Genomic DNA, 16,230 nt, shown 5'->3' on the forward strand with positions numbered 1-16,230 from the left:
ATTTTTTACATTTATTATTAATATTATAATATTGTTATAATAATCAATATTATATTAGCTATAAAAATGTTTTCCAAGTATAATGTATATAATATTATAAGTATTAATAAGAAAACATTTTAAATATTAGAAATTATGTTATCAATATGCATAGAAGTGTATTATTTCAATTCTCTACACTATAACAAGGAAATACATCAAAAAATTAAAAAATGATATATATATATACATATTTTATTCTAAAAGTAATCAAAAAACAAGTTATTTAATTAATTTGTTATATTAAATAAACAAATAATGTATTTTGAATATTTTTCAATAATTCAATTTATATTATTTTAGTAAATTTTAGTTTTTCGTATATAACATTAAGATAAAAACTTTACATTATATTTCTAAAGTTAATTTTCAGTCAATTCGTTGTAAAAAAACTAGTGTTATATATATTTTATTTCATTTTTATGAAAATAGAAAAAAGTTAAATAAATAATTATATGGTTTTTTGTCATTAACAGTGTATTTTATTATTTCTAACTGATTATATAATTAATATATTACATTATTAAGATTATACAACAAGAAACAAAATATTACGATACTTTTATTTATTAAAATTTTTGTGTTTATCCTTTCAACTTGGATATCCATTTTAACAATGATTTGGTATAATAATATTATTTAACCATATTTTACATATTCCTATATTTGATTTTTTATGTTTGTTAATAATATTTTTTTATGATGATATCATTTATCTTTAAATTACAAATGTTATCTTCGTTTTTTCAATGTATGTATAATATATATTGTAGGAATAAATGCATCCTTATTAGAAAATTAGGTTTAAGGAATTGTAGATTATTAGCAAAATGCAAGAGATATAATGATCAATTTATTAGAGTTTTTATAGAAGATATACCACATAATGAAGAGTGCGAAAAAAAAGATATATATTATAATAAAAAAGACATTATAACAATGAAAAAACAAACGTATAGAAATACATTAAATTATGCTAGTGAGAACAAAAAGGCTACGAAAAATAAATCTTGTATATTTGAAACAAAATAATATACTCATTTAAAGAAAAAAATATTTAAAGAACTAGACTATATGAATTTTCTTAAAAATAACAAAGCAGTGAGTGATAGGATATATAAAAAAATTATATTTAAAAAGTGCGGACTACAGGTTCTTTTACCTTCCTTGCTGTTTTTGTTTTTCTTGATAGTATTCATAGTAGAATTAGCACTAGGTTTGTCAGGTAAAGATTGTTTATTGTCTTACTTCGGTTTGAAAAAACTCATTTAGAAAAATTAGTAAATTAGAGTGAGGGACCATTATATACATTTGTAAGTGTGTTGAAAAAGATAACTGTTTTTTGGAAGTACTCGGAAATTTTGGATTCTTGGCCAACATGTACGTTGTACAGTGATACAACAGTTACTGATGCGTGCATATTAGGTCCAGTGTTCCGTATTTTAATATATACGGTACCGTTCGTTATATTAGGTATCACAATTATATCGTGCGTTTTTTATTATCATAAAAACGCTAAGAAATATGAAAAAATTAAGTGCAGAAAAAGTAAAATATGTAGTAAATAATATGTCTCTTTTTATAAAATCATTTCTAGTGTGGAATAATAAGAGTAACATATTTAGTTATATGCTTATTAAAGGTTCCCACAGTTTATTATTTTTTTATTTTTGTACACAGTTTCTCGTGATCTTTTTGGTAAACAAAGTAAAAAATTATGACTTAGTTTTTTTTGTAAATTAAAATGTTTTAATACCTTGCATTTTATATTTTAAGGTTTTTTTTTAGTATAATTAATTATTTTTTTTTAATAATTGTATTTATATATTTAAATAGATATTTATAAAAAAAAAATGTGCGTTAAAATTAATATATCTAAAAGGAAAGTACATATAATTTTATTGAAATCGTGTGCTCATATATAGTTGAATTACAAGAAATACTACATTCATAACATTATCCTTTCATATATTATTATTATTATTATTAGTTAATTAGGAAAATGCGTTGTGTGTTTTATATTAAAAATAAATGTGTCTTGTTTTGTATTTAATGGAACTACAGTCATGTATTTTTCTGTATCCTTATACATATAAATATATTATTTTTTTTAGTATAAAAAACTTAATTATTTTTCTGTAAATAATATTTTACGAGAAATGCATCATGAAATATATTTGTTGTAAAATTATTTTTTATATAAACTTACCTCTTTTTTTTTTTGAAATCTTATGTGAAGTTATAAATATATTATAAAATAATGTTTTTTATATATATATATTATTCATAATAGTTCAACGAATTATTGTTTCTAAATATTTAAAATTAAATTAGGACTTAAAAACATTTACTATACTATTATTGTGATTAATTGTAGTGTTAGTTTAATTTTAGTAGAATGAATTAAATATATATATATTGAAAATTTATTAATATACATTATATATTTTTTATTTTTACAACAATAAAATTTTAAATTAATAAAATGAACTTGTATATTAATAGATATTGTTTCGTAATTTATTCCTTTTTTTATCTTTGATTTTTTATGGTTATACGCTTATAAAAATGTATTATATATCTATATAAATGAAATTTTTCACTAAGTGTAATGAGAATCAATATGTTCTTTTGTGAAATAATGGAATGATAAGTAGATAAATATATATACCTATGTTATATTTTTTGATCTTATTTATAAATATATAGTTTATAGTGTTAACGTCATTTTTTGGATATCAAAATATACATATAGTTTGAAATAACTAGTAATTTCTTCAATAAATTAAGATAATTTAAAAAAAAAAATGAAAGTAAAAAATTGAATTATATTTTTTGGTAATTTATAAGTACGTAATACTATTTCTCTTTTTTAGAAAAGTTTTAATAAGATATATAAAAAAGGTTACTATATTTTTTTTATAATATTCAACTAAATAGGTGTAATATATAAGGTTCAAATGCAGCTGTTCTTAGAGTAATTTTCATTATTAAATTTGGTTCTTTATAGATCCAAATGAAAGTGAAAATATAATATTAATACATGTTTTAGTAATAATAATTACACAAATATTAAATAGTATTATTTAATCAATTTTATAACACATAGATATATTTTTCTTGTAGAAGAGTACTTAGGAATTAAGAAAATGAGACCCTCATATTTGAAAAATATTGTATTCACAAAATAAATATGTTGCAGTGAGATTTTTAATTGAACGTATATATTTTTTTTTTTTTGTTACTATTCATTATTATTATATTTTAATGAAATATTTTTTCCATAAAAATTATATATATATATTATAATTCTACTTTATATTTTTTTTTTCTTTTATGATGTGTTTTAATATTATTTTGTTTATAATAATTCTTTATTTATTAGTAGCTGTATTGTAATCTAAAAAGAATAAAAAAATAAAATATAAAATATCTTACTTATATTAAGATAAATTTTTATTATGTAAAAATTTTAAACATTCATGTGGTTTAAAAAACATATTTGTAATTTATTTATTTATAAAAAAACAATACAATATAAATTATTTCTATATTTTTTCATCAAAGAAATTACTAAATCTTTCATATACCAATTTTCAATTTTTTTTTATCTATTCTTTTGTATATCACAAAATTATATTGTTAATGTTACTTTTATTTGTTATATTAAATTGCTACAAATATTTCTGAAATTATTGGATTGCACAAAATTGTTTTATATGCTAATTTTATTTTTATCTTCGTTCTGTTTTTTTTCTGATATATTAATATTTTTCAAAATATATATTTCTTTACATTTTTAAAAGAATATAAAAAAAAAAAAAAAAAAAAAAAAGCTAATTTGTACATTTTTAAAATTTACACTAGATAAAAATAAATTTCATTTAGAATTAGATACAAATTTTACAATTGTAAAAATTATTATACAAAAATATGATAATTATTATGGTACTTTTAAAAATATATACATAATTTCATAGATTTTTTAATAACTAAAAATTTTATTTCCTTAATATATAAAAATTTATATAAGAAAAAATTGTAGTTAAATAATAACGAATATACGATAAAAAAAAAATATTTTTTCCTATCTTCATATTTTTTTTCTATTATTTTTACGGTAACAATAATCAATTTATTTAACTAGAAGGTGGAGTAATACAAAAATACATGTATAAAATAAGAATTACTTCTTAGAAGGAACACAAAAATTCATAATTATTGTGTGAATATATATTAGTATACATTTTCTACGTACAGTTCTTTCTTTTGTATGAATGAAAACATGTTATCACTGAATAAATAATATTTGTTTTCATATCATCTTAATAATTTTCTTCGTATTATATTTTTTTTTTTAAACTAATTTATAAAAAAAAATTTAATCTTTTTGCTATTAAATAATTAATTTAAATATTATGTACAATTATCATTTATTTTTATTAAATTTTATTTCTATAATAATCTATATTGAAATTGTTCTAAATTCTAAAATTATTTTGTGTTTGTGAAAAATATATGAAGTATATATATAATAATTCATTTTATAAAGTTTAAAATAAATTAAATAAATAAAAATAAAATAAAACATGAATGGCTTCTTTTATCATTTTCAACATATAAAACTATAGTTATTTTTTGTATTAGTTAATATATAATAAAATTAATGATGTATACAATGAAAAAAAATTTCAATTCCATCATTTTTATTAAAATCTTTATCTTTACTCTTTTATTTTGGATAATTCGTTATAACAATGATTTGGTATTATAATAATATTTCGTATAATACTTTATTTTTTGTTACTGAATATTTTATCTTTAAAAATAACATTTTCTTAGCATAGAAACATATGTTCTTATAAATAATATGTTTACTTTTTTTTTTTTAGAAGAGCTGCAATGGGTTATTGGATGAGAAGTATAAGTTAGATAGAGATTTAAACTTAACTACTAATCGACAGTTAGCACATCATTCAGTGAATAGAAATTTTGATGGACGATATAATAAAGTGCTAGATGAAGAACATATATCTAAAAATAAAAAAGATATATTATCACAAAACAAAGAATTAAAAGAAAGTGAATTAAAAAGAGAAATACGGCATAAAGTGCATAGAAGTAGTAATTGTTCGTTATCTAGTAGAGCGGATGTATTTTGTGAAAAAAAAATATTCAGCGTATTACATTCCATTGACAAAATAAAGAATAACGAAGAAATGACCGAATGGGAAAAGTGTACAGCCATAAATAGAAAGAAGATAAAATTATTATTAATTCCTGCCTCAGTTTTATTATTGGTATTATTAGTATATTCAAAATTAGGGACTATGTCAAAGGATACAGTTAATATAGGAAATGCATATTCTTATCTTATCTATATAATTTTTTTAGGTTTTGCATTCGCGATATATTTATCTGTTGCATTAGGCATTATTTATACCTATAGAAAAATTAAAAAATATAGAATTATAAATAAATATAAGTAACAAATTTATAATAATGGTAGGGTTCATTTATAAAAAAAACTTTTAAATTCCAAAAAATAGTTATGTAGCATTCTTAAGAATATTATGCTCACAAGAAGAGTACATGAAGTTACATTATTTTTATAATACCACCTGAACTTGCATATTTGTTTTTATATAAAATATAATAATATATATTCATAACCTTTATTGAATTTGATTGATTTATTTTATAAATTTGTATTTTAATATTTTCCTTGTGTTTAATTTAATACATCGATCATACAATATATATTATTTTAATTATATTTTTGTTTGTAAAATATATGTATGTTTCATAAAATTCATAAAAAATCAGCTTTTATTATAATTGTGTTAAATTGGTAGGAAATTCATGTTATTACATTAGAATGTGCACTTATTTTGTTTCCATTTCCTTTATTCTTTTTAGTAAAATAGGATTATTTCGTCATTCAATTAAAAAAAGAATCTATGATATTTTTATAAATTAAATGTAGATGTCTTTTCTTAATAATATATAATAAATAAATAGTATTTATTTAATTTTGTAATAAAATTGTAATTTATATGTAATATAATGTTTATTATGTTAAATATATTAATATATGTATTTGGAACAAAATGATTTTTAAGGATTGTTTAAATTTTTTAAGGTTTTAAATTATTAGTTATAAATGTGTAACAGTATCATATTTTTTCAAAAAATATGTTAGTTGTTTTTGGTAAATAATTTGCGGGAACATTAATAAACGTAACTAAATAAAAAATTAATATTCTAAATAATATGATTCCATAAAATGTTATTTTAATTCAATGTATAAAAATTACTTGAATATATATTGTAAAGAAGAATTATAAATATATATTCCACTTCCATTTTTGTTTTTTCTTAACTGCCACATATGAGCGTACCAGTGAAAAAGGATTAAACGTTTATTAACTCTTCCTGTAGTAATGTACCTTATTTTGTTTCGTAATAATCATCATTTTTCTGTTTATACTACTATGTAGTTTTGTATACAAGTGTGAAAAAAGTAGTGTTATTAATGATTACATATATTTAAAAATGTGCAAAAATATGTTTATTATTACCAATATTTTGATACTAATAATACATTTTTTTTTTAAATAATAAAAATGAATATAGGCTTATTTCATTTGTGCTTTATTTACAATTATGTCCTTTTAATTTTATTAATTTTATACGTTATAATACGATTGAAGAGACGTATAATAATACATCTATAAAATATACTTTTTAAAAAGGAATAAATGTAGGATTATGTTCTCAGTATACGCGTGAAAACTTTATATATTTAGATTTAGTAAATGCAGTACTCTTCCTTATGAATTGTAATATATATGAAAATTATGTTTACCATTTGTTTCAGTTGTCTGGGTTATATACGTTAATATTTCTATTTGTTGGCAATGAAACTATAAATATTTGTCTTTCAATTTAACATATTTTTTTTGTATCTAGTAAGACATTATACATTAATCTTTATATATGAATTTTTTATAATCCTATTAGAATCATATTCATATACTATTACTTTTGTAGTGTTATTAAAAAAATTATTCTAATGTTTTTTTTTTTTTTATTGTTTTTAATATAAATACCATTTACAATATACAGGATTCTATTTTATATGTACAAAGACATATATTATTGAGCATTTATAAATAGTAATTCTGTAAAGTATATGTTCTATAATAAGTGTGGTTAGCATAATACTGGCTTATAACTTGCAGAATCATTTATCCGTATAGCAGAATTTTTTTCATTATATATTTATATTTGTTTTTATTGAATGTCGAAGATAAGTACAAGTGATATAAACTAGTATTAAATAATTTTTATATTAGTATATACAACATTATTAAAACAGGAACTTCTTGTAGGAACATTTTAAAAGTAATGCGTAGAATACTCTACCTTTGAGTAAAATAATTTATAGTGCTAGAAAAAAGGAAAAATATGAAAAATACTGTAATAAATGTTAATGTAATTATTGAAAATAAAAAGATAAATTCTTACACAAAAGTATCAGGAGTGGCTTCATTTTGCTGAATTAAACAAACGAACAAGGATATTTGTAGAATGGCATATCGTTCGGATTCTCAAGATTCATTTAATTCATTAACATATTTTAAGGAGTGTACAAATTTTCGATTAATAATATGATATTTACTAGAAGTACATATATAATAAATATTATCAAATTGTATACATAAATTATTTCATTTTGTATAACATATATATTTATGTTAGTGTTATATAATTATTAACATTTGTTAACATAGATGAGAAGGCATTACGTGTTAATTGAATTATGAACACTTTTTAGACACAATAAAACAGATAATTTATATTTGAAAATATAGAAAAGGATAAAAATTCAAATATTTTTTCTTTGTAGGAAAGCAAAATGTAAGTTTTCGCCATAAAATATATATGAATCTAAATAAAGTTTATATTATTTTCAATAAAATATGAACATGTATATTTTATTTTTTGTACCTATGGTATTATATAACTAGTATAAATATAAAAATTATATAGTAGAAATAGAAAATTAATATAGATCCTTTATTAACTTTGTAATTTTGTATTAATAATAATATAATTTATTAAATATATAATATATACGATGAAAAAGTAGAAAAAGGCTATTGAGATACATACAAAAAAAGAAAAAAAGAAAAATACAGTTATGTTATATATATCTAATAATGAAACTATAAAGTATTCTCCTAAAACTTTAATCTATTGGTATATGACTTAACATTTTTGGAAAAAATAAATAATTTATACAAATATGTATTTACTTTTTAAAAAAAGTCTTAAAATAGTATTAAAAAATAATGAATATGGTTAAAATAGGAAAATCTGCTTTATAGGTAAAAGGGTTAGAGTATTTTACTATAAAAAAGGTTCAATTTTTTAATATACTTTATAAGTTATATGAATATTCTTATGAATATAAAAAATGCTTTAGCGAACAATTTATATAAAAACACTAACTGTACTTAAAAATGTGACATAGCAATATTCAGAAACAAATATAAAAGAAACTAAATGTCTGAGTATATTATGTCACGGAAATAATATATATATATATATATATTAAAAGAAAAAAGCATGTTAGTGTTAATTTAAATGTTTTTTTTTGTAATTTAATTATAGTTTTTTAAATTTAGCTATATTTTTATATAGTTTTTTAATTCTATTAATTGGTTAATTTAAAGAATAATATTTATTAAAGTAAACAGTAATATAAAGTTTTATTATTGGATGATTACAATATGTTTCTTTGTATATGATATATTAATAATTGTCTTACCAAAGATTACTATACATAAAATAGAAAATTATTAAGAAATAGTATATTTTTTTAAAGTTATATTTAATAATATATTAATTATTTATGATCATTGTTTAATTTATAACCTTATCGTTTGTTCCTGATATTATTAATTTTCAAAAAAATAAATAAAAAGATAATATATTCTATCTAATATAATGAGAATAATATTACTAGAAAACATATTATATTAAAATATACTTTATTTATTATGTATATATTATATCGTGTAAATTATTCTTATTTTTAAATTTATTTCATTTGATATGCATTAGAACTGAAGAAATCATATTAAATATTTTTAAGGAAATTATATTTTTTATCCATTTTTTACTCATTATTATTTACTATATATATTTCTACTTAATATTTATTTTTAATAAAAAAACAGCAAAGAGAAATTAATTACATGAATTTAAAAGAATTTCATTGACAAATAATGATATATATTAAAATTATTTAAATTTTCTTATTTTCAAAATTATGCTACAAAAATGAATAATTATTTTTTTCTTTTTTTTTAATTACTGTAGAAATATTTATTTTTATATATATTGTTAGGTATCTTATTAATATGATTTTTTAAACACATAATATAACATAAAGAATTCTATTTTTATAATTAATATAATACATAATTTTTGTAAAATTCTACTTTTTTAAATCACTATTATTACTATCTTGCTGTTATGATAATGAATATTTTTTCAATAATAATAAACATTTGTTCTAAAATATAGTATTTACAAAATTAGTATTATTAATAAGAAAAACTTATTAAAATTTGAAATGAGTTTCTTAATATATAATATAATACGTAATCTATGATGTATACATTTTACATTTAAAATATATATAATATAATGAAATATTAAATAATATATATATGTTTTTTTTTTTTTTTTTTTTTTTTAAAAGAATTATATAAGAATATTTAATTTCTGTACTATATTGAATTATATATTTTGAATATTTAGAAATAAGCAGTTCTTCTAAAACTGAGAAAGCGTATTTATAGATTAATTTTTAGAGAAAATAAATTACATAGTTTATTTTATATTTATATTTTTGTAAATATAAAAAATAGGTTATATTAAAAATAGGTTATCATATTCTTTATGTAGTAATATTACTTGTAAAAAACTAAGACAAAAAAATTGTGCGAAAAACTAAATGAAGCTAAATAAGATTCTTTATCATTCTTGTAAGAAGTAGATTAGATATACATTAAAATAATACAAATATAATTATGCAAATTTATATAATTTAAAAATAATGTTATAAATTTAGCTATTTGTTTTCTTTTTTAAATTTTTAATTATAATTCGAAAAAAATACTTGTTAAGGAGAATATTATAATGTTATATTTTACAGGATTAATATAATTTTTGGTATATATACAATAATTTTAAAATTATCATTCTCTTCGAAAAATCATAGAACGAACAACATATTGTAGGAATAATATATTTATGATTTTAATAGTATTTTTCATAAAATATTATTCACTTATATATTGGCGTCGATCGATTATGCATCGCCAAAAAAATATGTTCCTTATATTATGTATCTTTAAAAGAATAAATAAAAAAAATATATATTCCTTCTAAAATTATAAGCAGAAAAATTACAAAACCATATATATTAGTAAAATATATTGTTATTCATTTTCATTTCTTATGTATATATTACATCATGCATATACTATAATTATTTGTAAATTTACTTCATTTTATATATTTTTAAATTAATAAAATTATTTGTAATATTTCTATACCATTTTTGATTCTAGTTCTTTTTTTTTTTTTTTCTTATTTAATATTTTTTCTAAATATATATAATTAATTAATAGAGAATATATAAAATTATGTAAATTAATGTAGGGATTTCTAATTCAGAAACAGTGATATAAATTAAACTTAATTAAAGGAGCAATATTAAGGAATTATAGTAAAACAATAAAAAATTACTCCTTATTTGTTTTTTAGAATATATATTTCTTCATATATTAGGTAGATCGCTAGATATTTCCTTTAAAAAAATATTATACACTAAAAAAAAATTGTGTCTACTTAGGGATGAATTAATGCATTTTTTATAATTAAATTAAAAAAAATATTTATTTTCTTCATTATTTCTATTATTGTATTATTATAATAATCAATATTTCATTCAAAATTAGAACTTTTTATAAAATAAATATTATAAAATTTAAATTTAATATGGTATAGCTTTCTTAACATAAGTAATTATTTTAATATATACAGGAATATATAATATATGTATTCTCTACATTCTATATACTATATAAAATAAATATTCAAATATAAAAAGTATTTAAGTATTTATTTCAGAATTTATTAAGAAAACAACAAATAAATTATTATATAATTAGTTTCCTATATTAATAATTAGATTAGATATTATAAATATTTATTAGTTAATTCAAATTATTTCTTTTTAAAAAAAGTTAGTTTTTCTTAATTATGACTATGATAAATATTATACAATACATTTTAAATTTATTTTTGTATCATAGATGTTTTGAAGTATATTATAGCTATGTATATTTTTTACGTACTTAAGGAGCAATGATAAAAAAAGAATTTTAAAAAGAATTTTGCTTTTTATTATTAGATGTATATTATAATATTATTAACTTCTTTATATTGATTAAATTGTAGTACTAATTATCTATATAATGGGAAAAAAACAAAAGACAATCATATTTATTAATTTTTTTGGGTTTATCCTTTTATCTTGGATATGTTCTTTTTACATTGATGTTGTATGATAATATTATTTAAGGATATTTGAAATACTAATATTTTTCTGTTTTTTTTGTTAATACTTTTTTTTTTCCTTCTAGCTTATTTATACTATTAAATAACAAATATTTACATATTATTTTTTTAGAGCATGTTCAATATATCATTGGATAAGTACTGCGAGATTAAGAAAATACTAAAAACAAGGAATTATAGATTACTAGGAAAGTATACACATAATATGGATTTAAATTTTATATGTACAAAAGAAGAAATACCAAATATTGGATTAAATATTAGAAACGATATATGTAATAATGAAGAAAGTGTGAAAACACAAATGAAGCAGTCAAATGGAAGTTCACCAGGAAATACAAGAGGTCATAAAAAACATATGAAAAATAAAACTTGTACGTTTGAAACAAAAAAATATTCTCATATGGAGAAAAAGATATTCAAGGAACTTGATTATCAGGATTTTCTTAAAAACAACAGAACAATTAGTGATAAGTTGTACAAAAAAGTAATAATTAAAAAATACAGATTACGGTTTGCTTTGCCTTTAGTATTGTTTTTATTGTTCTCATTAGGACTAATATTAGATTTTACTTGTAATTGTGGCCTTAGGAGGGGGTTATATAAGTTATTGAGATTTTCATTAGGTCTGTCAATAATGACGAAGTTTCACTGTTATTTGAAAACCGCTGTAGGCTCGTTTTTCAAGTATACCAATGGTAATAATAGTAGTGAAGATTTTTATATAACACCGTTTTTTGATTTTCTAATATATTGCGTACTCTTCTTTATATTTGGTATAACTCTTATATCAGGAATTATTTATTACCATAAAAAAGTAAAAAAATTTGAAAAAATTAAATTTAGGAAAAGGTAAAATTAGTTATAACAGATATCTTTCAACTTACAAAGAAGTCTTTAATATGAAAAAAAAAATGTAATATCTTTAATTTTTACACTTATCAAACTTATATATATATTGGTGTTTTTTTGTAAATTTACCTATATACACATGATTTTTCTGATACACTACAATAAAAAAAATTAAATTTTTAGTTTTTTTAACATTGCAATTGTTTTAATATTTTTTAAATTGTATTATAATGAATGATTTTGAATCAAGTATATATTATGGTTTCATAAATGCATTTTTGTATTTAAGTAGAACTATATGAAAAATATATGTTTGAGAGTTAATTATATATACAACAATGCTACATATATTATTTTACTAATGTGTGATAATTTATATTTGAAATAAAAAATGGTAACTTTTATTACATGTATGTTGTTCTAGTCTAAAATAATTGTGTTTTTTTTTTATGTTATAAAGAAAATGTGTTATTAGTTTAAAATTAATAACAAATATGTCTTTTTCTGTATATAATGTAAGGAATATAATATATTTGTTCTACTGATATGTATGTATATATATATACTAAAGAATAAAATTAATATTTATTATATAACATATTTTTTATACGAAATATGTTATTAGATATATTTTTCAAAATTTTTTTAATGTACTATTAGTTTTTTTTGCATGATATAAATATAAAGTTATAAAAATATAACAAAAATATATCATAATTAGAAATGAATCATTTATAATTATTTAAAAATTCTTAAATTATTTATCCTTTCAATCTAATGAATGGTTCAAATAACATAGAATTGTTGTATTAATTCATTTTTGAAAAAATGTATTAAATGTTTGCTATATTGAAATTATATAAGTAAATAAATTAAATATGCATATTATTATATTATTAAAATATAAAATTAATGGATTAAATATAATCATATATTAATATATTTTATGTATAAATTTTATGTTTTTCTTTATAATATATAATATATTAAAAAGTTTTACATATATCTATATTAATTATATTATGTTTAATGGTAACGAAAATAATTATATTTTTACCATTAATATAATAATGTGTTGGTATTTCTTTATATATTTATTCTATTTATTATATTTATACAAAAGTATATTAATTTCTATGTTACTGTACTAAAATTGTATAGAATTATAATATTTTATAAAGGAAATTTCTATTTCTTTTGTGTTTATAACACACATTAAGTGAAATAAAAGTTAAAAAATAAAATTTTTTTTTTTTTTATTGTAATTAATAAATAACTAATGATATTTATTGTTGTTAGATAAGTTTTATGAAGTTATCATTAGATAATTATTCTAATTTTTTTATGAGGTATGATTAAATAAGTGAATGACATAATGTTTCCCATGAACATTTTTGCTCGTTATATTAATGAAAAAGTTTCATTTATTAAATATTCTTTTTTAAAGATTTAAATGATAATTATTATATAAAATTAATATACATTTTAGTTATTACACTTTCTTACATTTAAATAGTATTTTTAGTCAATAAAATTACGCATGCATATAAATTTTTTTTTTTTTAATGTACTGTAAGAACGTAGAGAATATAAGACTAGTGTATACGCATAATCGACATGTGTTAAATGAAAATATTGCTAATAGGGAATTTAATAAAAAAAAAATTTTTAATTTCAGATGGCAAGAATTTTTATTTTGTATTAATATTTAAGTTACCACTGAAAAAATATTAGAACTGCAGTTACACATATTATAATTAAATTATAAAATATATTTATTAAATATGCATTATCATCTATAAATAAGCTTAATTGAATTAAATAAATGTACTGCATCACTGAAAACAAAAATATTTTATAACATTATTATTTTAATAATATTTAAATGAATTTTATTATTATTGTTCAGGATAAAAAATAGAGCATCTAATTTTATTTGATTTTGAAATTTTATATGATGTAAAGTAATATAAATTTTAATATTAAATTATAAGTAATATATTTTTAAAAAATAAAATAAAGTGTGATATTATGATAATTTAATATGCAATAAGCAAGTTATATTTTAGCTGGGGAATGAGTATTGAAGTTAAAACATTAAAATTTTATAATCATAGTAATTTAAGTATATTTTAAATTTTGTTCTATATGATTAAATAATCAATTTTGTTATATATGATTCAGTGTGAATTTATAAAAAATAACATAATCGCTACTCAGAACATTTAATGTAATTCAATAAATAAAAATAATTAGTTCTCATATGAATCTGAATAATATAAGATAATTATAAAATAAAATTGTTAAGTACGAAACATAATTTTAACTTATGTGTATGAAAAAACTACATTGCACTGTCTTATAAGCACTACTATAAGAAATAAAAAAAAAAAAAAAAAAAGAATATAAAAAAAATGAAAAATTGAAAGTTCAGTTCATATGCATACGTTAGTGCACGTGAGAAAATTTTATTCAATTATATGTAATGTTATATATTTATTACATAATTATTACTTAATCATGGTAATGTATATTCATGTTTAAATATAATATCTAAGAAGTAAAATTACTTAAAATTTAATTACATAATAAATTAGATATAATATATATATATATAAAAGAAAGAAAATAGCTTATATATTTTAAATTATTCTAAGTTTAATGTACGTAAAACATAAGTATTCAGAATCATTTTATAGTATAAGTGATATATACATTTAAAATGTATCTCATAATGTAATACAATATGCAAATTCTTACTAATTATTAAAATAGTTTGAGGATTATCTTTTAAAAATGTATGTTTTGAATGAATCCAAATATACGTAGACCATATAATGAAATACAGAAAGTAAACAAAATATATACTTTTCTAGCTCATAAAATAACTATATATAACTAATGTTATGGAATAATAATTTTATTATGTTAATTACCGTGTTATTATTTTTGTAATTAAAATATTGTAGCTTAAATATAATCGTATTCTTTTTACTTTTTTGTTTATTAATTTTTTTTTAAGGAACTACGAAGTTTTTCATGTATTATTGAAAAAATATATTGTTCTTATTATATTTTAAATATTTTACTCGTATTGATTATAATAATTAACAATAATAATAGGATTTGCATTATTATATTTACTAAATGAATTTCGATAAACAATATTAACTTGATTCTGAATTTCTTTTTCTTTAAATATTTTAGTCATAGTATGTTTTTATAAGGAACCAAGTAATTAACTATGAATTTGTCGAAAGTTTTCATAATAAAAAATAATTAACGATAATTTTTGTGGAGCTTCTTATCATTTTATTATATACATTAACAGAAAAATTATATATATAAATTTTATTTTTAGAGATATACAGAATGAAATTTTTTTGAAATTATTGTTACTGCATGCAGAGGATAATTAATTTATTTTAAGATATATTCATTTTTATATACATAAATATAAATATTAATTTTTGTTTTATGAATATTTTGTAAAATTATTGTGAATTAATAAATTCATAATATATTATTGGTCATTATTAAAATGTATTCTAAAAAATGAACAATATATTTTATATATTTATGATAAAAGAATAATTATTATTGTTTAAACTTTTTATATTATAAAAATTTTCAGAAATTATGTATTACGAAAAAAAATATTTAGAATAATATATTATA

At 17.7% G+C, this 16,230-nt stretch overlaps 2 protein-coding genes and 1 pseudogene across 2 annotated transcripts, besides 1 other annotated feature; all 3 read left to right on the forward strand.

Annotated features, from left to right (window-relative positions):
* The first annotated feature begins 783 nt into the window (after window positions 1-783).
* Window positions 784-1,827, forward strand: PmUG01_08062700 (annotated as a pseudogene).
* Window positions 784-1,827: a sequence feature (fam-l protein, pseudogene).
* A 2,890-nt stretch (window positions 1,828-4,717) lies between these two features.
* PmUG01_08062800 (Plasmodium exported protein, unknown function) lies at window positions 4,718-5,528 on the forward strand (the record flags this gene model as incomplete). The annotated part of the gene is made up of 2 exons (XM_029004781.1): window positions 4,718-4,804; window positions 4,932-5,528. 2 exons carry the CDS (start codon window positions 4,718-4,720, stop codon window positions 5,526-5,528), a joined length of 684 nt encoding a protein of 227 aa, XP_028861436.1.
* A 6,069-nt stretch (window positions 5,529-11,597) lies between these two features.
* PmUG01_08062900 (fam-l protein) lies at window positions 11,598-12,556 on the forward strand (the record flags this gene model as incomplete). Its single annotated transcript, XM_029004782.1, has 2 exons — window positions 11,598-11,684; window positions 11,813-12,556. The coding sequence occupies 2 exons, from the start codon at window positions 11,598-11,600 to the stop codon at window positions 12,554-12,556; spliced, it is 831 nt and encodes a 276-aa protein (XP_028861437.1).
* Window positions 12,557-16,230: the final 3,674 nt, after the last annotated feature.

The sequence above is a fragment of the Plasmodium malariae genome, assembly GCF_900090045.1.
Source record: "Plasmodium malariae genome assembly, chromosome: 8".
Lineage (NCBI taxonomy): Eukaryota > Apicomplexa > Aconoidasida > Haemosporida > Plasmodiidae > Plasmodium > Plasmodium malariae.